We start from the raw sequence: 23,721 nt of genomic DNA on the forward strand, positions 1-23,721 counted from the left end.
GAGAGAGTCTCGCTTTGTCGCCCAGGATGGAGTACAGTGGTGTGATCTCAGCTCACTGCAGCCTCTGCCTCCCAGGTTCAAGCAGTCCTTGTGCCTCGGCCTCCCAAGTAGCTGGGACTACAGGCGTGTGCCACTATGCCTGGGGCTTACTTGCTTCTTAAATAGAAAGTTACTCCACAGAGGCCAGGTGTGGTGGCTCACGCCTGTAATCCCAACACTTTGGAAGGCCAAGGTGGGCAATCACCTGAGGTCAGGAGTTCGAGACCAGCCTGGCTAACACGGTGAAACCCTATCTCTACTGAAATTACAAAAATTAAAATGCTGGGTGTGGTGGCGGGTGCCTGTAATCCCAGCTGAGGCAGGAGAATCGCTTTAATCCGGGAGGCAGAGGTTGTAGTGAGCTGAGAGACAAGAGCGAAACTCCGTTACTCCACAGAGAATGTAATGGAAATTAAATTTCAACATATAGCTGTCCCTTGAACAACATGGGTTTGAACTGCGAAGTTCATTTACACAGATTTTTTCCAACCAAACTTGGATTGAAAATACAGTATTCTCACCGGATGCAAAATCTGCTTATGCGCAAGGTGGAATTCTCCCATGCACGGGCTCCACAGGACTGAAGGAGTGTGTGCAGATTTGGGTGTACGTGGATGGTCCTGGAACCAATTTTCTGCATATACTGAGAGACAAGTATGTCTACTTCCTACAGGAAGCGGGGAGTTCTCAAAAGAGATGTGAAGGAATACTGGGAATATCACATTTTAGTTAGAAACAGGATTTTATTTTTAAAAACAGAAAAATCAAACAATATTTTTAAAATGCAATCCATTGATGTCATCATATTTGGTGTGGAATACCTAAGAATGCACTGACCGAAATGTCTGTTCTAAAAACAAACATTTTTTGATATCAGTATCAACCCACTTTAATGTATATGTAAGAGAACTTCGCTTGAAAAATACAAATATACATATTCAAGAGCACTACCAAATTTTGAAGCTTCATGTATTCACTGCCAACGTATTGTACATAACTAAAAGTCGTTTTAAATGTTTTCTAAACAGGGAGTGATGTGGATATCAACAACGGTTTCATCCTAAAACTGAGTTTTAGCATTTGTTTAGTATAGTTTACCTATGTAGTTAAAGCACATTACAATAATCTTTCACCCGTTCCTTGTGGCTTATGTTTATTTTCATTTTTTTTAGAGAAGGAATCTTGCTATGTTGTCCACGATGGATTCAAAATCCTGGGCTCAAGAGATCCTCCTGCCTCAGCCTCCCGAGCAGCTGGGACTATAGGTGTGCGCTGCCACACTCCACAGCTGATGTTTTAATAAAGTGCCACTGAGTATCAGACTGATCAGACTGAAAATATCCCAGAACTTCAGACCAGGTTAAGAGGGGCCAATGAGAAGATCATGAAAAGTGACATCAGATGAAAGCTGAGATCTGTGAAAGTTTCAAACCAGTTTTTCCAAGTAGTCCACAGACAGTTTGATAGGATAAGCCCAGTTCTTTACATAACGTAGCAGTCATCATGTCTGAGTACTAACTGTTCTCTTCTCATTGGTTTCTGTGAAATTTGCTGTTCTGTTACTTTTTAAAGATTCTAACAAGTTTCTGACGCTTTCATTTGCAGACCTTTTTCTTTTCTTCTTGGTAAAGGACCTTCTGTTCGGAACAGTTGGTAGCAATATGGCTGCCAGCCCCCAGGGCTGATTATTTGATACGGAAAGTCGGTCTGTATCTTTCTGTTGTAAAACCCAGGCACTTTCCTGGGCCAAATCTACAAATTTTTGCAGCTGGCTTTGACTTACATTTTTGCTTATGTTGAGAGAAGTTTCAAATGGATTCTGAATGTACAGAGGAGAAGAGTCAGGTTTGTTTTGCTCCCTTCCCTATAGATCATTACACAGAAGAAAAAATGAGTTACTGTACATGAAGGGCTTAAATATAAAAACCGTTAACTCAATAAAATGTCAAAACATATAAAACACCAGCATTAACTTTACACAGTAAAGAATTTCTTTTTCAGGGGACTGAGTATGTATGCATGCTGGGTGTGTGTACTTCTCATTTTTTGTGGTTTTCTTTTCCCAGTTGTAGTTTTATGAGTGTTCTTTGGAGAAATAACTTAGGCTTATCATCTATGGATGATGATGTCATTGCTCAGAGAAGAGGTATCTGGACTAAGTCAACTGACAAAAGCATTTTTAAAATAGTATAACTTTTACCTGACAAGGTAGAGCATGAAAAGAGAAAAAAATGATTAAAAATGGCAGAAAGTAAGATGAAGACATATTTATTTCTGAGACTTGCTAAAAGCATACCTATTATGGTAGAAAAAGAAACACACAAAATTAGAAACTTTAAATTAAATATATTAATTAATGTTTCCCAAGTATGAGATGAGGAAAAAAGAGCAGGAACAAAGGATTATTCATTATTTATTTAAAACACTAAAAAGTTTCCATTATCTTCCTAGAGATCCAACAACAGGGCTCTGCCACATAAGATAGTATCTCACAGAAATAAAAAAGACACCTGTAATCCAAGCATTTTGGAGGCCGAGGGAGGCAGGTGGAACACCTGAGGTCAGTAGTTCAAGACAGGCCTGACCAACATGGTGAAATCCCATTTCTACTAAAAATACAAACTTAGCCAGGTGTGGTGGCGCGTGCCTGTAATCCCAGCTACTTAGGAGGCTGAGGCAGGAGAATCACTTGAACCCAGGAAGCAGAGGCTGCAGTGAGCCAAGATCGTGCCACTGCACTCCAGTCTGGGCAATGGAGTGAGACTCTGCCTCAAAAAAAAAAAAAAAAAAAAAAAAAAAAAAAAGAGAGAGAGAGAAAGAAAAGCTAAAGCTATGAATCATATGACCAATATAAGCCATTAGTCTACATATCTTTTCCTCTTTCAAATGATACCATAAATATTACTTAATTAACTATTACAAAGCCAATGGTCAAAATTCCCCAATGTGAGCAGCAACTATTTATTCCCTAACTTATTTCATGCTTAGTATCTCTGAGCTTTGGAGTACAAAAAGGGTGACAAACTTTGTATGCTTATGACTTTTTCCTTCTAGATTGCATTTGCAAAGCTTTCTGAATGAATCCTTTCTCCTCTCCCCAATCTTTTATTTTAACAGAGTCCATGAGCAGGGTAAGAGGGAAGGATGAAAAGAGAGGTGAAGAAATAAGGAGAAAGTATATCTGGGTTTGTGTTTTATGAAGCCAATCTTGTAAGATTTGTAATCAAGTAGCCAAATGCTAAACAAAATAAACCCAAACAGAGGGCTATGCCAAGTTATCTCCCACTTGTAAACAAATTTTGTCTAGCCTTCTGCCTGAGTTTCTTTTTTAAAAGAAAAAATGTCTTTCATCCCAGGTGCTCAGAAGAATCCAAATCATAAGTTCATTTGCTCTAAAAAAAAAAAAACAAACCTAAACCCTAAGGGCTCAAATTGAGGGAATCACTGAAATCTATCTTTGGGACTTAAATTTATTCCATAGACACAAATCCAGTTTAAAAACAGCTGTATGTAAATAATATTTTTCAGGAAACTTTCTGGAATGTATTCCATATTGTGAGGGAAACAGTATTACACTAAGTGAGGACAGAAGTCCCATGGCATAATAAGAAGGCAGATGCTAAAGAGCTAGCTTTTGCTCTTTGGCATAAAGGGATGACTGATCTTAGTCAAGCCATGTAACTTCTCTGGACATCAACCTCGTTACTAGCAATTACTATAGAAAAGAAATAAAATAACATTCATTAGAGTGTTTTGAAAACAGTTAATTAAATATTACTACGGTGGAAGACCAGATACTAATAACTAGTGAAACATTATTTACCTGTCGAATATTTATGGAATTTTTATTGAAAGCAAAATTGCCGAAGTACTCAAAAAATTCCTTCAGTAGTAATTCTGTAAGAAAATAAAACAAGGACAATCAGAGGAAAGCCTATTTCAATCCAAAAAGGATCAAGTAAACAGAAAGACACTTACCTAATGTTTCTGTGTTCCCTGAAGGTTTAATTCTATTCAAGTCACGAACAAATGTGCAGTTGTTGCCTTCTATTATACATTTATCTTCTGCATCTTAAACACAAACAAAAAACATTTCACATATTTCCCTTTTTTTTTTTTTTTTTTTTTTTGCCTGAGACAGAGTCTCGCTCTGTCATCTAGGCTGGAGTACAGTGGTATGATCTCAGCTCACTGCAGCCTCCGCCTCCCGGGTTCCAGCTATTCTCCTGCCTCAGCCTCCCGGGTAGCTGGGATTACAGGCACATGCCCCCACGCCCAGCTCATTTTTGTATTTTTAATAGGGATGGGGTTTTACCATGTTGGCCAGGCTGGTCTTGAACTCCTGACCTCAGGTGATCCGCCCACCTCATCTCCCAAAGTGCTGGGATTACAGGCATGAGCCATGCGCCTGGCCTATTTCACATATTTCAAAGATATTTCCTACCTCAGAATAAAAATCTATGATTTAAATAAATTTAAGACCAGGCGCAGTGGCTCACACCTGTAATCCCAGCACTTTGGGAGGTTGAGGCGGGCAGATCACCTGAGGTCAGGAGTTCGAGACCAGCATGGTCAACATGGTGAAACCCCATCTCTACTAAAAATACAAAAATTAGCCAGGTATGGTGGCATGCTCCTGTAATCCTAGCTACTGAAGAGGCTGAGGCACGAGAATCTCTTGAACCCAGGAGGCGGAGGTTGCAATGAGCTGAGATCACACCACTGCACTACAGCCTGGGCAACAGAGCAAGACTCCATCTCAAAAAACAAAACAAAACAAATAAATGTAAATAAATTTCTACTCTATTCTTTATTTAAATCATAGATTTTATGAATGATTAAATAATTACGATTGAATGATTTAATAATGATTTAATCTACAATTTCTTGTCTATGATTTAATGATATTAATTTCCCTATGGGATAACTGATCTCAAATCTTTTTATCTTCTTTTAATTAAGTTAAATTTAAAAAAAGATGTGAGACTAGTTATGCCACAGTGAAATTAACATTACATTTAATTTAGCAATCTAGAATTATTATCTTTCAACAACCCAATGATTCCTAATCAATTTTTGAGGTAATCAGTTTTCTAATAGTAGATGAAAATATAGGGAGTTTCCCCATCTTTCACCAAACCAAATTTCAGCACTATCTCTAGTCAATACTTCATTTACATACCCAATTCCATTCTTACCATTTTCATACATGACACAAACTGAATGCTAACAAAAAAAGCTTCAGGTAATTTCTAAAATGTAGCACTCTGGAGTAACTGGAATTCAGTAATTAAGCAAAACGAACTCAATGACAGTACATTAGACTCAGGCATTCACCTCTTCTACTAGTATTTATACCTTCAGAGGTAATCATTTTCATAAATATACAACCACCATGAAATCCCTGGCCCACACTATCTGCAATAGATAATATGTTGTTTACAAGAGCAAATTCCCACTTTTCAGAAATCTCATGAATGGCTACTTCTTATCTGAAAGCATTTCATAATTTCAAACTGGTTCTCCATCCTTTTTGTTCCATTCACCATCTGACTTATCTGACTGCATTCTGACTGTCTGTATGCTGTCCACTCCTCTGCCCCAGTCTGGAACTACAAAGGCCACTATCCTATTCATTACTGCCTAACTCCCCACCACCGACCTGCCCGCAACGAGCATCTAGCATATAGCAGGCATATAATCAATAATCTGAATGATTGCTGATATTTTATTTTTTATTTTAATTTTTTTTTGAGATGGAATCTGGCTCTGTCACCCAGGCTGAAGTGCAGTGGCGTGACCTTGGCTTACTACAACCTCCGCCTCCCAGGTTCAAGTGATTCTCCTGCCCCAGCCTCCTAAGTAGCCGGAACTACAGGCAAGCACCACCACGCCCGGCTAATTTTTATATTTTTAGTAGAGACAGGGTTTCACCATGTTGGCCAGGCTAGTCTCATACTCCTGACCTTAAGTGATCCACCCACCTTGGCCTCCCAAAATGCTAGGATTACAGGCGTGAGCCACCGTGCCCAGCCCTGATATTTGATTTCAAATGCCTATAATCACCAGAGAGATAAATAAGCCTCCTATAAATTTGTCTCCCATTTTTTGTGTTTTTTGTTATTTTTTTGTCAAGCCCTGGTTACTTGCATAATTTCTCAAAAATTAGTCTAGGTTCTAACATTTTAATAGCACATTTTATGTGCTCTACTATACAATTTATAATATGTTGAAGGAGCTATATAAAATATGTGTGTGTGTGTGTGTGTGTGTGTGTGTGTGTGTGTGTGTATTTCTACTTAGATCTATTTTTAAGGAACCTAGGCACATGTTTTACTACTTCAAGTAATTAACAGTTTATGTTTTTTGTGATGCAGTGTCACGTCACATATATTGATGCTCTTTTAGCTGCTGTGTCTTTTTTCAGGAACGAATCTTCAATGAAAGCACTAAGCACAGAAGTAAATGTAACAAAAGTAGCAAAGTCAGAAAGCATGGAAAACACAAGAAAAAGAGATGTATGAGAGAACACAGTGGAGATTACAAGAAAACACAAAGAAACAGGGCAATTCAAGAGGAACCAAATATGAAAGTTAACATCATGGTCCATCTCGCCCAGTACAAACAGCCCTCAACTTTAAAATGTTATCCAATCATTTTGAAATCTATACAGTGAACTCTTACTATGAACCCAATACTATGCCAGGAACAGAAGACGCAGAGATGAAGCAAAGACAGCCAGCCCTAGAAAAGCTTGACAACGCTGAGGCAGGCAGATAAAAGAACTACAACAATCTAACAGTTGTTACAATACAGGTGTGTACCACGGGCTTGGAAACCAACAAAGCACTACCCACTGGGAGGCAGAGAGGACGGCGAGAAACGACCTGACAAATGAGATCCTGTACTGGGTTTGTCTGTCTTTTCTGGCTTAATCTTGAGATTCTCCATAAAAAAAAAAAACCGGAGCCAGGGGGAGGCTGGGAGAAGGCCATTTCAGGCAAAAGCATGGAGCAATGAAAAAAAGCACAAAACATCAAGCATCGTCAAGGAGTTCAAGATTGGCTAACGCTCCCCACTGGTACACAGGAATCAACCTAAGAGAAGAGGATGAAAAGGAAGCTGATAAACGGCCCTGCACACAATGTGAAAAAGTTTGGTCTTTATCTTAGCTTAGGTTCTAAATAGTAGTTTACAAAGTCCTAGAAGTTCTGGAAGGTATTCTAGGAATTCATGCTGCCTTCTATTAATAAACAAGCAAGGAAGCAAACAAAATATTGTTTTCTTTTAAAAAAGAACAAATTGATACTTTATTTGTATATCAAATGAGAGGTACAGCTTAGAAGAAATGAAATGATTGTACACAAGATTCAAGTCACTTAGATGATTGAACACCGAGACTCAAGATGGTTTTGATTGTTTCACAGTTTAAAATTATTTTCTCCCTTAGGTCTAATGTCCATCAATGTTGAACTACTGGTCAAAATTAGAAAGTATAAAAACCATGGATTTTGGGGGAAAAAAAAAAGGATAAGGAAAATGTTGATAAATTCTCCGCAAAATGATCTTCACCCAATTCTTAATATTCATTAATCTAAGACAAGTTATTTTATAGCAACTTCAAAAACCATCTGTGATGGAAGGCAAAAAATGTATCAAATTTTGCTTGGCATTTATTGGCAATTAGGCATCTACAATGTGCTATATGCCAAGACACAACTGTAAAAACTAGCCTGAAAAATTCTCTTACCATATTTAAAAACTACTGCAAAAATTTAAAAACAATCAAATTTGATGTTTCAAGTGAAATATTAAAGAATTCCAAGCTAGTTTTGCCTGTTTTGATGCTATAAGATGTGAACATATTTAAATGTATTTTAAAGTAGATTTGGAATTAAAAACTCAACAGGTCATTTAAAATTTGTCCACGTATCATATTCTTTTCCTAAAATAATTAGTGGAGGCTAGGCATGGTGGCTCACACCTATAATCCCAGCACTTTGGGAGGCCAAGAAGGACTGCTTGAGCCTAGGAGTTTGAGACCACCCTGGGCAATAAGTGAGACCCCATGTCTACAAAAAGTTTTTTAAAAGATTAGCTGAGTGAGTGGTGGCACAAGCCTGTATATCGCAGCTATTGAGGAGGCTGAGGTGGGAGGATGCCTGGGAGGCAGAGGTTCCAGTGAGCCAAGATTGCACCACTGCACTCCAGCCTGCCTACAAAGTGGAGCACAGTGGCTCACGCCTGTAATCCCAACACTTTGGGAGATCAAGGTGGGAGGATCCCCTGAGTCCAGTTCAAGACCAGTCTGGGAAACATGGCAAGACCCCATTTCACAAAAAATTTAAAAATTAGCCAGGTATGGTGGTGCATGCCTATAGTCCCAGCTACTCAGTAGGCTGAAGTGCGATTACCTGAGCCTGGGAGGTCAAGGTTATAGTGAGCTGAGATTGTGCCACTGTAATCCAGCCTGGGCAACCGTGCAAGACCCTTTCTTAAAATAAACAAATAAATAATAAACAAAATTTTTAAAAATTAGTGGACATTTTAAAACAAGATAATAGAAAGTTACTGAAGGACTGCAAAAAAGAATAATACTATCATATGTATTTGTGAAAATCACTCTCTTAACTAAGAATAGATTAGTGGGAACCAAACTGGAGATAAGGGAGAAAGACAATATAAGTCTTCACAGGCAAAGGACCACAGGGCCTTGACATGGGCAGGGGTACCAGTACTTGTAAGACTGAAGGGAGCAATCAAGATGTTTAGGAGTAGTCTATACCAAGTTCAACTTTCTTCCACTCCTTTTTTTTTTTTTTTTTTTTTTTTTTTTTTTTTTTTTTTGAGACGGAGTCTCGCTCTGCCGCCCAGGCTGGAGTGCAGTGGCCGGATCTCAGCTCACTGCAAGCTCCGCCTCCCGGGTTCACGCCATTCTCCTGCCTCAGCCTCCCGAGTAGCTGGGACTATAGGCGCCCGCCACCTCGCCCGGCTAGTTTTTTGTATTTTTTAGTAGAGACAGAGTTTCACCGTGTCAGCCAGGATGGTCTCGATCTCCTGACCTTGTGATCCGCCCGTCTCGGCCTCCCAAAGTGCTGGGATTACAGGCTTGAGCCACCGCGCCCGGCCTACTCCTCTTTTTATAGCTTCTACTGTTGCTCAGTTACTGAACTCCAAAAGTTCCGTGATTTTCCCCATGATGGTTTCTATGAGAGTAGCATTAAGCATCACTGCACACAGCAGGAGTGGAAAAGGAAGTGCTACTTACAGGTAGTTTAATGGTGAAGATCTGCCCCATATCTTATGTATCACTTACCTCTCCACTAGATTGTGAGTTATCTGGGAACACTGTTCATATCCCCACTGCTCCAATAATACCTGATGCATAGGAAGTAATCAGTAAATACTGAATGACACTAAGGGATGAAATGAGCACAGATATTGATGCTGCCCTTTATTTTAATCTCAAAAGTGAGATAAGTGACCACCACTCTACCCCACTGAAAACTTCCGTTTTCCCTTAACCTATCAAATCTAGCTTTATTTTATTTTATTTCATTTTATTTTATTTCTTTAGGCTAGTCAAGTGAAGCAGTGGGAGTGGAGAAGAAACACAGAAATTTGTAACTGGCTGTGATCAATTAGTTGTAAACACAAATCAAGCTTTTTTTGAGGTCAATTTCAAACAATATCAACACTTACGGTGCTGACAGGAAGAGATCACTTCTAATATGGATAAGGGAAGGTAGCATGGAAGAAATAATTTAGACCGAGAGAAGAGAAAGCAGATTCCAGGCAGAAAAACAGTGTGAACAAAGAGCTAAGATGAAATGTTCCAAGGGTAATCACAGCACTGGCTGGAATGTGGGACACATAAAGAGGAGTAGAGAAGAGGATGGAAAACTGGGCCATGTCTAGAGATTTTAAACACCAAGCTACATAAATACTTTGCCTTTTAAGGTCATTTTAAACAGGAAGATTCAAGAAAGCACTCAATCGAATTATCAGGCAGCAATTACATAAGATGGGTAGAAGGCACAGTATGCATTTGTATGTATGTGCCCCTTAATTACCTTCCCTTTAGCGTTTACAATTGCAAGATTTTATAACATAACTTCTCCAGCAGGCCTCAGCAAGGCTGAGGCACAAGAATCGCTTGAACCTGGGAGGCATTTATAAAATCATTTATAATACCAACGATATAGTATGTCAAATTTAAAATAATGCACCTAAGACTGCTTATAAGCTTTTCATTAAAAACACATTTAGAATCTTTGAAACATCATGAAACAGTTTTAGTATCTCTAATACAAGTCTAAACATAAGTTCCAATTTGAAAGTCATCTCTGAGATTGTGATCCAATCAAAAGTTGTATCTGAACAAGTTGTATCTGAAAAAGGTCATTCTAGACTTGGTCAACTAGGGGGGAAGCTCCAGCTATCACACAACTGCTGTAAACAACCTTGCCAACTGATACACAGAAAACAGAACTCTCAAAAAATTTACCTAAAGGTATATAAATTTAGCTAAAGGCATATAAAGGTATATAAATAAAGCTTAAAAAGCTAGCTAAAGGCCCTGGCTTCCCAAATCATCTGTTCTTACGACTCCGGTAGGCTTTAAAAAATAACAATAATAATAATAATAAGTTTAGATTCATAAGGCTTTGAAAGTCAAGACAAATTTTATGACTAATAAACAAATAGATGGGGCTTTGGTAACACATGGTAATTATATTTACTCATAACATCGGAAAAAGAAAATGGAGAAGTTTCTTTCTAGTCTTACCTGCTAGGGTTTTTAAGGAATCTAGTGTTGGAAGAATAGGGGGTGATCTTCTCTGGAGAAAAAAGATGACCATCATTGTAAGGGAGAAATTTGTAATCCATGCACCAGGAATACTACTTGTTAGCGAATGTGCTCGAGCCCAGCATCGTATACCGAACACCAAGGCTCTCACTCTTGAGTCTAGGGTACCATATATATAAAGGAGTTCAGAACTTGTCAAGGCAATCCTTCAAAACATAAAAATAAGAAAAATTTTCAAATCCCCAAATTATAAACCAAGGGTAAAATTAAACATATACCAAGAAACATATCTAAATATCCTACTATATCTGAATGTATTCAGAACATGATTAGATAATCAAAAGCATTATGAATTTGCAATATAAAATTTAATATGAATGGCTGAATATCAAATACATTCATTCCCATTAAAAACATCCTCTTAAAATTGATAATTAAAATGTAAGCTGGGCGCAGTGGCTCATGCCTGTAATCCCAGCACTTTGGGAGGCCGAGGTGGGCGGATCACTTGAGGCCAGGAGTTCAAGACCAGGAGTTCAAGACCAACAGGTGAAACCCCTTCTCTACTAAAAATACAGTAATTCAGCTGGGTGTGGTGGCGTGCCACTGTAATCCCAGCTACTTAGGAGGCTGAGGCATGAGAATTGCTTGAACCTGGGGGGCAGAGGTTGCAGTGAGCCAAGATCAAGCCACTGTACTCCAGCCTGGGAGACAGAGCAAGACGTTGTTTCAAAAAACAAAAAAAAGAAAATGTGGATCTAGGGCCAGGCGTAGTGGCTCATGCCTGTAATCCCAGCACTTTGGAAGGCCAAGGCAGGCGGATCACCTGAGGTCAGGGGTCGAGACCAGCCTGGCCAACACGGTGAAACCCCGCCTCAAACAAAAATACAAAAATTAGCTGGGCGTGGTGGCGCACGCCTGTAATTCTAGCTACTTGGGGGGCTGAGGCAGGAGAGTCACTTGAACCCGGAAGGCAGAGGATGCAGTCAGCCGAGATAGCGTTATTGCACTCCAGCCTGGGTAACAGAGCAAGACCCTGCCAAAAAAAGAAAGAAAAAAAGAAAGAAAGAAAGAAAATGTAGATCTAGAACTTACAATTTTTATTTATTTATGAATTTTTTTTTTTTTTTTGAGACAGAGTCTCGCTCTGTCACCCAGGCTATAGTGCAATGGCGCGATCTTGGCTTACTGCAAACTCTGCCTCCAGGGTTCAAGCCATTCTCCTGCCTCAGCCTCCCGAGTAGCTGGAACTACAGGCGCCCGCCACCATGCCCAGCTAATTTTTTTGTATTTTTAGTACAGACAGGATTTCACCGTGTTAGCCAGGATGGTCTCAATCTCCTGACCTCGTGAGCCACCCGCCTCGGCCTCCCAAAATGCTGGGATTATGGGCGTGAGCCACCGCGCCCGGCCTAGAACTTAGAATTTTTAAATCAAAGTTTCTAAACATGATTTAAATAATAAGTAAAACACACAAAGGCTCTTTATACTTATTAGTAAATAGCTGGGCACAGTAGCTGACACCTGTGATCTCAGAACTTTGGGAAGCTGAGGTGGGCAGATGGCTTGAGCCAAGGAGTTCAAGACCAGCCTGGGAAACATGACAAGACCCTGTCTCTACAAAAAATTAAAAAGTTAGCTGGGTGTGGTGTCACACATCTGTAGGCCCAGCTACCTGGGAGGCTGAGTTGGGAGGATCACCTGAGCCCAGGGAGGTCGACGCTGCAGTGTACCAAAATTAAGCCACTGCAGTGTACCAAAATTAAGCCACTGGACTTCAGTCTCGGCGACAGAGTAAGGCATCATCTCAAACATACATACATACATACATATATATATGTATAATTGATAAAGACAAAAAGGCATTTATTGGCTGGGCACTGTGGCTCACGCCTGTAGTCCCAGCATTTCAAAGCAGGAGGATGGCTTGAGCCCAGGAGTTCGAGACCACCCTGGGTAACATAGGAAGACCCTGTCTCTATAAAAATAAAAAATATATATATAAAAGAAAAACAAAATTTAAAAAATTTAATTAAAAAAAATAGGCGTGGTGGCATGCACCTGTAATCCTAGCTACATGGGAGGCTGAGAAAGGAGGATTGTTTGAGCCCAAGAGTTCGAGGCTACAGTGAGCTATGATCACACCACTGCACTTCAGCCTGGGCAACAGAGTGAGACACTGTCTCTAAAAAAGTAAAAATAGAATTAAATTAAATTAAAAATATTAATTTCCTACTGATCAAAACATGTCTTGTAATTTCTCCAAGAACCAACACATGGTATAAAAAATAAGTTAACAGCATCAAGTTAAAACTGTCTCTAAAATGGCATTTACATCCTGAGTTTAAAAAGAATAGAAGAAAAAAGGCCAGGCGTGATGGCTCACGCCTGTAATCCAGCACTTGGGAGACCGAGGTGGGCGGATCACCTGAGGTCTGGAATTCAAGACCAGCCTGGCCAACATGATGAAACCCTGTCTCTACAAAAATACACCAGCATGATCGCATGTGCCTGTAATCCCAGCTTGGGAGGCTGAGGCAGGAGAATTGTTTGAACCTGGCAGGCGGAGGTTGCATGGCAGTGAGCCAAGATCCTGGCACTGCACTCTAGGCTTTGCGACAAAACAAGACTATGTCTCAAAAAAAAAAAAGAAGAAACAGCAACTTAGAAATTCATGGTGATTAAGTGTTTTATGTATGAAAATGAAGCTAAATTAAGCTAAAAATAAATATCAAAAAGTATAAGGTATCTGATATAAAGAAAATAACATAATTAGAAAGATAAATGCCATTTTGTCCTATTTTACATACTATAAAGAAAATATAATAATGATAGAAAGTACAGTATTATATTTTTATATTAAAGTTTGGCAAGAAATCACAGACTTTACTCCATGAGTTTTACTTGAGAGAAATCCACAGGTACTTAGGATTGCTTTGTTGGTGAAGATTCGAGTTTAACCAAAACTGCTCTAGTTTTGATTTTCTGAATCTATTTTCAGTAATGATTATTTATCTAACAAATAACATAGTGAAAATGAACTCATGCAATGAGAAGTTAAGAAATAAACTTCTCAATTAATAAATTTTCCCTACTGTGGGCCAGGCTCAGTGGCTCACGGCTATAATCCCAGCACTCCAGGAGGCCAAGGCAGGCGGATCACCTCAGGTCAGGAGTTCGAGACCAGCCTGGCCAACAGGGTGAAACCACACAAGAATCACTTGAACCCGGGAGGTGGAGGTTGCAGTGAGCCACGATCATGAGCCACACTGCACTCCAGCCTAGACAACAGAGCAAGACTCTGTCTCAATAGCAATAATAATAAAAAAATGAAATAAAGAAAATTTCCCTGTTGTGAGTCCAGGAAAGTCATCAGTACAAAAGAACTTATTCCCATCCCACTTTTTGAAGCAAACAAATCACTAGGATAATACAATACATATAGGACGAACAAAAGCCATCCAGTCTTAAGCTCTTCCAACCACTTGTGGACCTAAGTAAAGAGGACATATGTCTAGTACACAAAGTTGACTATATATCTGGAGGCAATTCAAAGGTCAACTTCAAGTTGTTATTTTATTTTCTAAGTATTCTTAGAAGACTTGTACTATAAATAGGCGTCTTTCTTTCTTATTTTACTTTTTTCTTTTTTCGCCATCAGAAATTTCTTCTAAAAAGCAGGCATCTTTCACACTACACACTACCAGTCTCCACAAGTAAGAATAATGAAATACATTTCTTCTCAGAGGTTAGATACGTGAACATTTTAACACAATATCCTAGCACTGTTTAGGAACACCAAATTATCAACAGGTATAATATAAAAGATTTTTTACTTTTCAATCCAAGTGTTCAAATTTTTAAAAAATTGTTACTTAAAAAATTGTTATTCAATTGTTATTCAAGCATTTAAGATTACAAAGCCACTGTTTCTGTATGAGAAAAACCAAGCTATTACATTAGAATATTCATATTTAAAATAATAAACGTAAGAGATCATACCTATTGTTCGTAGTCAAATCACACTGAAATCCAGAGGCCTGGTGTGAGAACCTCACGAGTGGACACCGAGCATTTAATATTTTTTGCACACCCACACAACCAGGGCCAAAGTGGTCAAGGCACTCTCCTATTACAGACAGGATCTTCTGAGTTGCAATTCTTTCTGAAGGAACATTTTTCACTTGAAATTCCGTCAGAAAATTTCCTGAGGTCTGAAAAATAAACACATTTCTAAATAGGAGCTTTTGGTAAAAAACAATTTTTAAATAACCTTTTGTAAAAGGATGCTCTAAATCATTGCTGGCAAAGCAAAACAAAATAAGAAAAAAACAACTCACAAAACAAAAATGCTTCAAGAAATCACAGCCCAAAGCAAACTTAAAAGATCCCCAGTTGCCTTTTGTTTCTCCAGAATACAGAGAAATACGAAGCACTAACTTGAACAATCACTGGTTTTTGTAATTAACTTATGAACTACAGTATATGAATCATAAAGTAATATGCATAGAACCATTCACTCTACAAATTCAGTAAACATATACTTGCCCCTTCCTAGTTGGCCATTATATTTTAATCTATGCTATAAACCCACAGTAGTAGGTAAGTACAGGCACAAGAATAGCGTATCAGTAGAAGAAAAGAGACTAGGCAGTATAAATAGGCTTGTAGATAGGAATTTAATATTTAAGGCTGCAAATTACTAGGCGAAAATTCCTCTTCAACAAATAAGTGGCCATCAAAAAAAATAAACCAGATCCTTTAATACTAAAACTTGCTGGGTGCAATGGCTCACACCTGTAACCCTAGCACTTTGGGAGGCCAAGACGGGTGGATCACTTGAGGTCAGGAGTTCAAAACCAGCCTGGCTGACATGGTGAAACCCCGTCCCTATTAAAAATACAAAAAAAAAAAAATTAGCTGAGTGTGGTGGTGGACACCTATAATCCCAGCTACTTGGGAGGCTAAGGCAGGAGAATCACTTGAACCTGGGAAGTGGAGGTTGCAATGAGCCAAGATCACACTACTGCACTCCAACCTAGGCAACTGAACAAGACTCCATTTCAAAAATAAATAAATAAATTACTAAAACTCAAGTAAATTCACTGAGCATGGTGGCTCACACGTGCAATCCTAGCACTTTGGGAGGCAGAAACAGGCAGATAACTTGAGGTCAGGAGTTCAAGACCAGCCTGGCCAACATGGTGAAACCCTGTCTCTACTAAAAATACAAAAATTAGCCAGGCATGGTGGCACGCACCTGCAAACCAAGCTACTCAGGAGGCTAAGGCAGGAGAATCACTTGAACCCGCAAGGTGGTGGTTGCAGTGAGTCGAGATCACACCACTGCACTCCAGCTTGGGCAACAGAGTGAGACTCCATCTCAAAAAAAACAAAACTTAAGTAAATTAAACATGGATCAAAGACTAAAATGTAAAAAGTTCATCAGTAAAGCACTACAAGACAATGAGTGAATGCTTTTACAATCTTAGAGCAGCGAAGGATTCTGTAAGCATGACACAAAAGAAGTAATATGATTGCATAAAAAATTAAAACCACCTTATCCCAGCACTTTGGGAGGCCAAGGCGGGCGGATCACGAGGTCAGGAGATCGAGACCATCCTGGCTAACACGGTCAAACCCCATCTCTACTAAAAATACAAAAAATTAGCTGGGCGTGGTAGCGGGTGCCTGTAGTCCCAGCTACTGGGAGGCTGAGGCAGGAGAATGGCGTGAACCCAGGAGGCGGAGCTTGCAGTGAGCCCAGATCGCGCCACCGCACTCCAGCCTGGGCGACAAAGTGAGATTCCTTCTCCAAAAAAAAAAAAAAAAACAAAAACCACCTTAAGGCAAAGCACACATTACTACTAAAGAACAAAACAAATAACACATGTCATACAAATGGGGAATGTATGACAGTTTTAGGCAAATGAAAGGGGGAAACCCATCAAATTCTAAAAATGGGCAAAAAAGACAAAAAAAAAATGAACAGAAAAAATAAAAATGGCTAAAAGCCATAGTAAAAGTTGTACATGTTTTCTAGAAACTAAATAGAAATTAAAACAGCAATTAGATTTTTTATTTTTCAGCTCAGCAAAGACAAACAGGTTGGTGACCACAACTAACAGGTATAGGAAAACATGTATACACTGTTGACGGGAGTGTAAACAAGGGACATACTTCTTAAAGAACTTGTCCATATCTACTGAAACTTGTATACACTAGCTAACTATTAAAATGGTTAGAAATTATGTCCAAGGAATATCTGCATAAATGAGCCAATTCACAAAGATGTTCACTCACTGTAGTACTATTCATGTGGTACACACCTTTTGGGAGCTGTATCTAGTAAGGTTCCCTATCAACTACTATTCCCTCTTCTAGAATTCATTCCTCCTAAAAGGATGAAGGCTGCAGCAATGTTTATCATGGACATCTACCCCCTTCATTCCGGCTGAATGGACTGGGCAAAGACAGCTGATCTAAGCACTGTAGGAGTGTACCCCACATTGATTTGGAGATCTCTTCTGGGAACTGGTTACTGGGAACCGGAATTAAAGTTCAGAGGCAACCATGTGGCTAAAATATCTAACTCAGAAGCTTTGGGGCAGCCATATCTATACAAGCATGAAAAAGAAAAGAAATTAGTGGGGGTAGGGAGGAAGGAGTTAAGGACAGAGAGAAAGCAATAAATGAAGCAAAAACATGTAGACAGAAACAGAACACATCCTAGGTTGTTTCGTTGTTGTTTTTGAAACAGGGTATCATAGGCTGCCTGTGGTGGCTGTAGTCCCAACACTTTGGGAGGCCGAGGCAGGTGGATCACTTGAGGTCAGGAGTTTCAGATCAGTCTGGCCAACGTGGTGAAACCTCGTCTCTACTAAAAATACAAAAAAATTAGCCAGGTGTGATGGTACATGCCTGTAGTCCCCGTTACTTGGGAGGCTGAAGCAGGAGAATAGCTTGAACGCAGGAGGTCAAGGTTGCAGTAAGCCAAGATCGTGCCCCTGCACTCCAGACTGGGTGACAGAGTGAGAATCCAAAAAAAAAAAAAAAAAAAAAAAAAAGAAGGTATCACTCTGCCACCCAGGCTGGAGTGCAGTGGTGCAACCATAGCTCACTGCAGCCTCAACCTCCTAGACTTAAGCAATCCTCCAGCCTCAACCTTCAGAGTAGCTGGAACTACAGGTACACACCAGCACACCTGGCTAATGTTTTTATTTTTAGTAGAGATGCGGTCTCACTCAGCCTATGTTGCCCAGGCTGGTCTTGAACTTCTAAGCTCAAATGATCCTCCCGCTGCAGCCTCCCAAAGTGCTATGATTACAGGCATGAAGCACTGGGCCCGGCCACTTCCTGGGTTCTTGATGGTTTACACTTCTTACTTCTAGTCTTTTCCTAAGACTCATCCATATTCCTGGCCCTGGGTTCTATGATGCCTCCTCTACTTCTTTATTTGTTTAAGCTAGTTCGTGTTATTTCTGTTATGTATAATCAAAGAATATTCACTAACATATAGTTGGCAATAAAGAGGGGAAAAGTTCCCTAGTGGTCTAGTGCCTAGGATTTGGCACCTTCACTGAAAGAGGAAAAAAAAAAAAGATACCACCCTCATTATCTAACAAAAAGAGTACTAGTTAAATAAATTATGGTATACCCATTCAATGGAGTACTTTGCAGCCACTGAGGATGATACAGTAGATTGAACTGCCAAGACACTACTAATGGGGAAAAAAAATGAAGTTATAATTTGTGTAGATAAAGTTACTATCTGTAAAGATTATGTTCTGGGTTTTTTCTTTAAAAAAAAAAATTTATATACACAAAGGAAAAAAATCCAGAATATATTAAATTATTCACCAGGTTATCTCTGGAGGCAGTGGGACCATCAGAGATACTTACGTTATATATTTCTATATCTATCACTTTATAATCAGAAAAAAAACAGATTAAATAAATCACTGTATATAATTCCTACAAATAAATGTGGTATTTTCTCTATTGATTTGTCATTTATTTTTATATTAAAAGGACTAAAAATAAATTTCCTTTAAAAATTAAAATTTCAAGATTCTTCCTTAGCCATTTTGTTATAATTTACCTTCATAACCTATTTCCCTGTCCATTCTATTTTAAAATACAAACACACACAATTTATGTTAGGAATAGGAATCCAAACAAAAGCAAAGACGGATTTGGGGTCAGGAAGGCAAAAGGAGGTCAACTGAGAAAGCAGTATTAGACTACATCAGGAGGAGTCATGGTGGACTCAATCTCAGAAGCAACAGAAGGATTAGAATCACTCAGAAGAAAGGTGATAGAGATTTTTTAAATTAAGTACTATAAATGAGAGAATAAAATCCTTGAGGTAACAGAAGTGAAAATGACAAAAAGAAACAGCTCTGAATAATGGAACCAGGTGCAGGAAACTGGTGAACTGTGAACCATGAGCAGGAGTGCGGTAGTTACTGAAGCTGCTCACCAAATGTTCTGTATCACCTTTCTTGGCATTTGGAAGATTCCATGTTCTTGCCCCTCTAAGGTTAATCAAAGTCATGTGATTTGCTTTGGCCAGGGAAATGTGAGCAGGGTTTTAAGTATCACTTCCAGGCAGAAACTTCGAGAGCCAATGCTCAATTCTTCACTTTGCCTTTCCACTGTTCAGTGATGGTGTGCAGGTGGAGATGAAACACTGGTCAGCCCGGGTGCCTGAACTACAGAGTGCCCCTGCTGACCTGCTGTGACATATAACCTCAGCCACAGATAAACAGGTGATGTGGCAAGCCACTGAGATCTGTGAGATACGAGGGTTGTTACCAAAGCATCACTAAGCCTAACCTGACTAAAAATGCAAGCCACGAAGAATCACAATGGACTCAGTACAGAAATAAAACACTGCTTTCAGGGAAAATTATACTTATTATGAGCAAAGGAAAGATATTCTCAAAAATGACTGTCCTCTATTAAATAAATAAAAACTAGAAAAACTCTTCAGAGACAGATCCATAAATAATTCCTATTAATATGTGCTATTCCTATAGCACTATCTATTAGCAAATCATCTGATAAAGAAAAAACAGAAGCACACTGTCCACAGCAATCATTCAGATAACAGAAAGCAGTACTCAAGACTTAGGCATTTAATTCTTACTTTTATTACCTAAGTCCTCTAAGATATAGAACCCTGTAAGAAAAAGCAAAACTGAAGGAAAGACCAAAGGCAGATTTTAGTTTAGTATTTTGTGCTAACATAATCTTTGTGATACGTCAGGTGACATATTTCACATGTAAGTAACTTTTACACACCAAACATTTTATGAACATTAAAATTACTATTTCAGTTAGCAAATAACTTTCCTTCTTTTTTTTTCCTTTCTTTTTTTTGAGATGGAGTCTTGCTCTGTCGCCCAGGCTGGAGTGTAGCAGTGCAATCTCGGCTCACTACAACCCCGCCTCCCGGATTCAAGCGATTCTCCTGCCCTCAGCCTCCCGAACGGCTGGGATTACAGGCACCCGCCATCATACCCGGCTAATTTTCGTATTTTTGTGGAGAGGGGGTTTCACCATGTTGACCAGGCTGGCCTTGAACTCCTGACCTCAGGATATCCGCCCACCTTGGCCTTTTCCCAAAGTGATGGGATTACAGGCGTGAGCCACCACGCCCAGCCATAAGTAACTTTCATTTATTAATTAGCAAATAATTTCAGTCCCTATTATGCATAGGATATCATACATAGTGCCATAAGACATGCAAAAAAGTCTAACACACTCTTCCTAACTCCCCTCAGATTGGGTTGAGGAATAAAACACACACAAAAAAAATTATAAAGCAAGGTGTAGTGCGAAAAGATACCAAAGAACCAAAAGGTAAGAGAAGAGCTCATGAATGCAGAAAGTAGTCAAAGAAGTTTTAATGAATCTGATGAATGTAAGGTGCTTATATTTTTTAATTGTATTTTATTTTTAATATTTTTACTAGCAAAGCTATTATAATCTTGAACAAAAACATATTTCCAAAAAAACCTTAAATAAGCACATGTATGTTTAGAACAACACTTTCCTAATTTAAACCAACATACAAAATGCCAAATTCTGGTTATTTTTGTGTGTGTGTCACAGAGTCTTGCTCTTTCGCCCATGCTGGAGTGAGGTGGCGTGATCTCGGCTCACTGCAACCTCTGCCCACCCTGGGTTCAAGCAATTCTCCTGCCTCAGCCTCCTGAGTATCTGGGATTACAGGTGCCCGCCACCACGCCCAGTTTTTGCATTTTTAGTAGAGACAGGGTTTCACCACATTGGCCAGGCTGGTCTCGAACTCCTGACCTCAGGTGATCCACCCACCTTGGCCTCCCAAAGTGCTAGGTTACAGGCTTGAGCCACTGTGCCCGGCCGAAAATGCCAAATTGTTTAGTAAGACTGGAGCACTGTCTTTAAAACATCTTTTTCTAAATACCTCTATACCTCAGAAATCTAAGAGTAAGACTCAACTAAAAGTTTCTAGGCCAGGTGCAGTGGCTCACACCTATCATCTCAGCACTTTGGGAGGCTGAGGCAGGCGGATCGTAGCTCAGGTATTCGAAACTATCCTGGGTACCATGGTGAAACCCCATGTCAACAAAAAATAAAAATAAAAATAAATTTAAAAAAAAGAAGTAAGTTTCTAACTCCTCCCCGTTTCCACCAAAGAAAAAATTTTGCTTCCCACTTACATAACAGTAAAATTAAATTGCTGCTGATGGTGGTCAACATTTGAACACTTACTATGTGCCATAAGCACTGTTCTAAATGCTTCACACATACTAACTCAATAAATCCTCTCAAACATTGTATTAGATATGTGCTATAACACCATTCCAATTTTATAGTTAGGACAATTGAGGCAGAGAGAAGGTAAATAGCTTACCCGGGATCACATTACTAGTAAGTAGAATTAAAATTCTGCAGCTTGGTGCCAGAACCCAGGCTTTTTAAACCATTACAACACACTGTTATGCTCCTTGATTATTCAGTTAGTCCTTTATTTAAGACAGCCTAACGTAATTGAAGTGCCCCTGCCAGGAACTTAATACATTTTCAAGTACATGTTAGTCTTAATCTGATCCAGGCCGGGTGCGGTGGCTCACGCCTATAATCCCTGTGATCCCAGCACTTGGGGAGGCCAAGGTGGGTGGATCACCTGAACTCAGGAGTTCGAGACCACCCTGGGCAACATGGTGAAACACTATCTCTAAAAAAAATTAGCTGGGAGCAGCGGTGTAAGCCTGTAGTTCCAATTACTCAGGAGGGTGAGGCAGGAGAATTGCTTGAGCCCAGGAGGTAGAGGTTGCAGCGAGCTGAGATCATGCCATTGCACTCTAGCCTGGGCGAAAAAGATATCATCTCAAAATAGTAATAATAATACTAATAATAATAATAATAATAAAACTGACCCATTTAATTTTTATCTCTTTCCTACTCCTGGCTAGTTTCAATTCAATAAGCATATGGTGAGCAAATTAAGTACACAGTACTGTGGAATAAGTATATGAACAGACATGATTCCTATCTGCCCAAGTTTATGATATAGCGGGAGACATACACATCAGCTACTCACTAAACATGACAGAAGAAATTTGAAGACAGATAGAAATACCAGCAAGATACTACAAAAAAGGAGTGATTACTTTTGGCTAGAGTGGATAAAAAAATCAAGGGTGGTTTCAAGAAGGTAGAATTAGAACCAGACCTTGAAAGCTGTGTTAAGAATGACACTTGGGGAATGGAGGGAAGATGCACTCTTGAGTGAAGGCACAGAACAACTGTTTGATCATTACGATATTTACAAGTGCCTTCTATTACTGGAAATGTTAATTAAACAATGTGGTTGGGGCCGGGCATGGTGGCTCAAGCCTGTAATCCCAGCACTTTGGGAGGCCGAAGTGTGTGGATCACCTGAAGTCAGGAGTTCCAGACCAGCCTGGCCAACATGGCGATACCCCATCTCTATTAAAAATACAAAAATTAGCTGGGAGTGGTGGCGCACGCCCACCAGCTATACATGAGGCTGAGGCAGGAGAACTGCTTGAACCCAGAACCCAGGAGGCAGAGATTGCAGTGGGCCAAGATCATGCCACTGCACTCCAGCCTCGGTGACAGAACAAAGCTCTGTCTCAAAAAAAGAAAAACAGGCCGGGCGCGGTGGCTCAAGCCTGTAATCCCAGCACTTTGGGAGGCCGAGACGGGCGGATCACGAGGTCAGGAGTTCGAGACCATCCTGGCTAACACGGTGAAACCCCGTCTCTACTAAAAAATACAAAAAACTAGCCGGGCGAGGTGGTGGGCGCCTGTAGTCCCGGCTACTCAGGAGGCTGAGGCAGGAGAATGGCGTAAAAACCCGGGAGGCGGAGCTTGCAGTGAGCTGAGATCCGGCCACTGCACTCCACCCTGGGCGACATAGCGAGACTCTGTCTCAAAAAAAAAAAAAAAAAAAAGAAAAACAAAAACAATGTGGTTGGAAAATTGGCTATGTAACAATATATAATGAGAAATGATGACTAAAATTAATTAAGAGACAGAGGATTTCAATACTATGCTAAAGAAAAGAAGCATTCTAAGTTTGTGGGAAAATTCAAACTGTGAGTGAAGGTAACTCCAACAAAGACTGAAGGTTGAAACACCAAGGCATGACACAAGGAATAAGTGGAAACAGAATGTAGTTATAATAATCTAAGTGAGAGTTTATAAGGGACTGTGAATTTATGAATACAAAAGATAACAACTTAGAAGCAGAATTAAAAGATGGTTAGCAAAGCTAAAATGCCACTAATTAACATGTGAAACATACAGAACTGTTATAAGAACTTAGCACATTTGTAGGAAGATGAACATAAGCT

General features: G+C 39.6%; 1 protein-coding gene across 2 annotated transcripts in view; it reads right to left on the bottom strand.

Annotated features, from left to right (window-relative positions):
- Positions 1 to 762: 762 nt before the first annotated feature.
- The window catches only part of MTPAP (mitochondrial poly(A) polymerase), a 37,924-nt gene continuing 14,965 nt past the window's right edge, over positions 763 to 23,721 (bottom strand). For both annotated transcript variants that reach the window (XM_005564901.4, XM_074001323.1), the window contains exons 5-9: positions 14,852 to 15,063; positions 10,829 to 11,055; positions 4,018 to 4,110; positions 3,863 to 3,936; positions 763 to 1,903 (exon numbers count right to left, since the gene is read on the bottom strand). In XM_005564901.4, the coding sequence (XP_005564958.2) occupies positions 1,541 to 1,903; positions 3,863 to 3,936; positions 4,018 to 4,110; positions 10,829 to 11,055; positions 14,852 to 15,063 (969 nt within the window). In that variant the 3' untranslated portion in view covers positions 763 to 1,540. The remainder of the gene's footprint in view (positions 1,904 to 3,862; positions 3,937 to 4,017; positions 4,111 to 10,828; positions 11,056 to 14,851; positions 15,064 to 23,721) is intronic.

This window comes from Macaca fascicularis, chromosome 9, assembly GCF_037993035.2.
Source record: "Macaca fascicularis isolate 582-1 chromosome 9, T2T-MFA8v1.1".
In the NCBI taxonomy this organism is placed as follows: domain Eukaryota; kingdom Metazoa; phylum Chordata; class Mammalia; order Primates; family Cercopithecidae; genus Macaca; species Macaca fascicularis.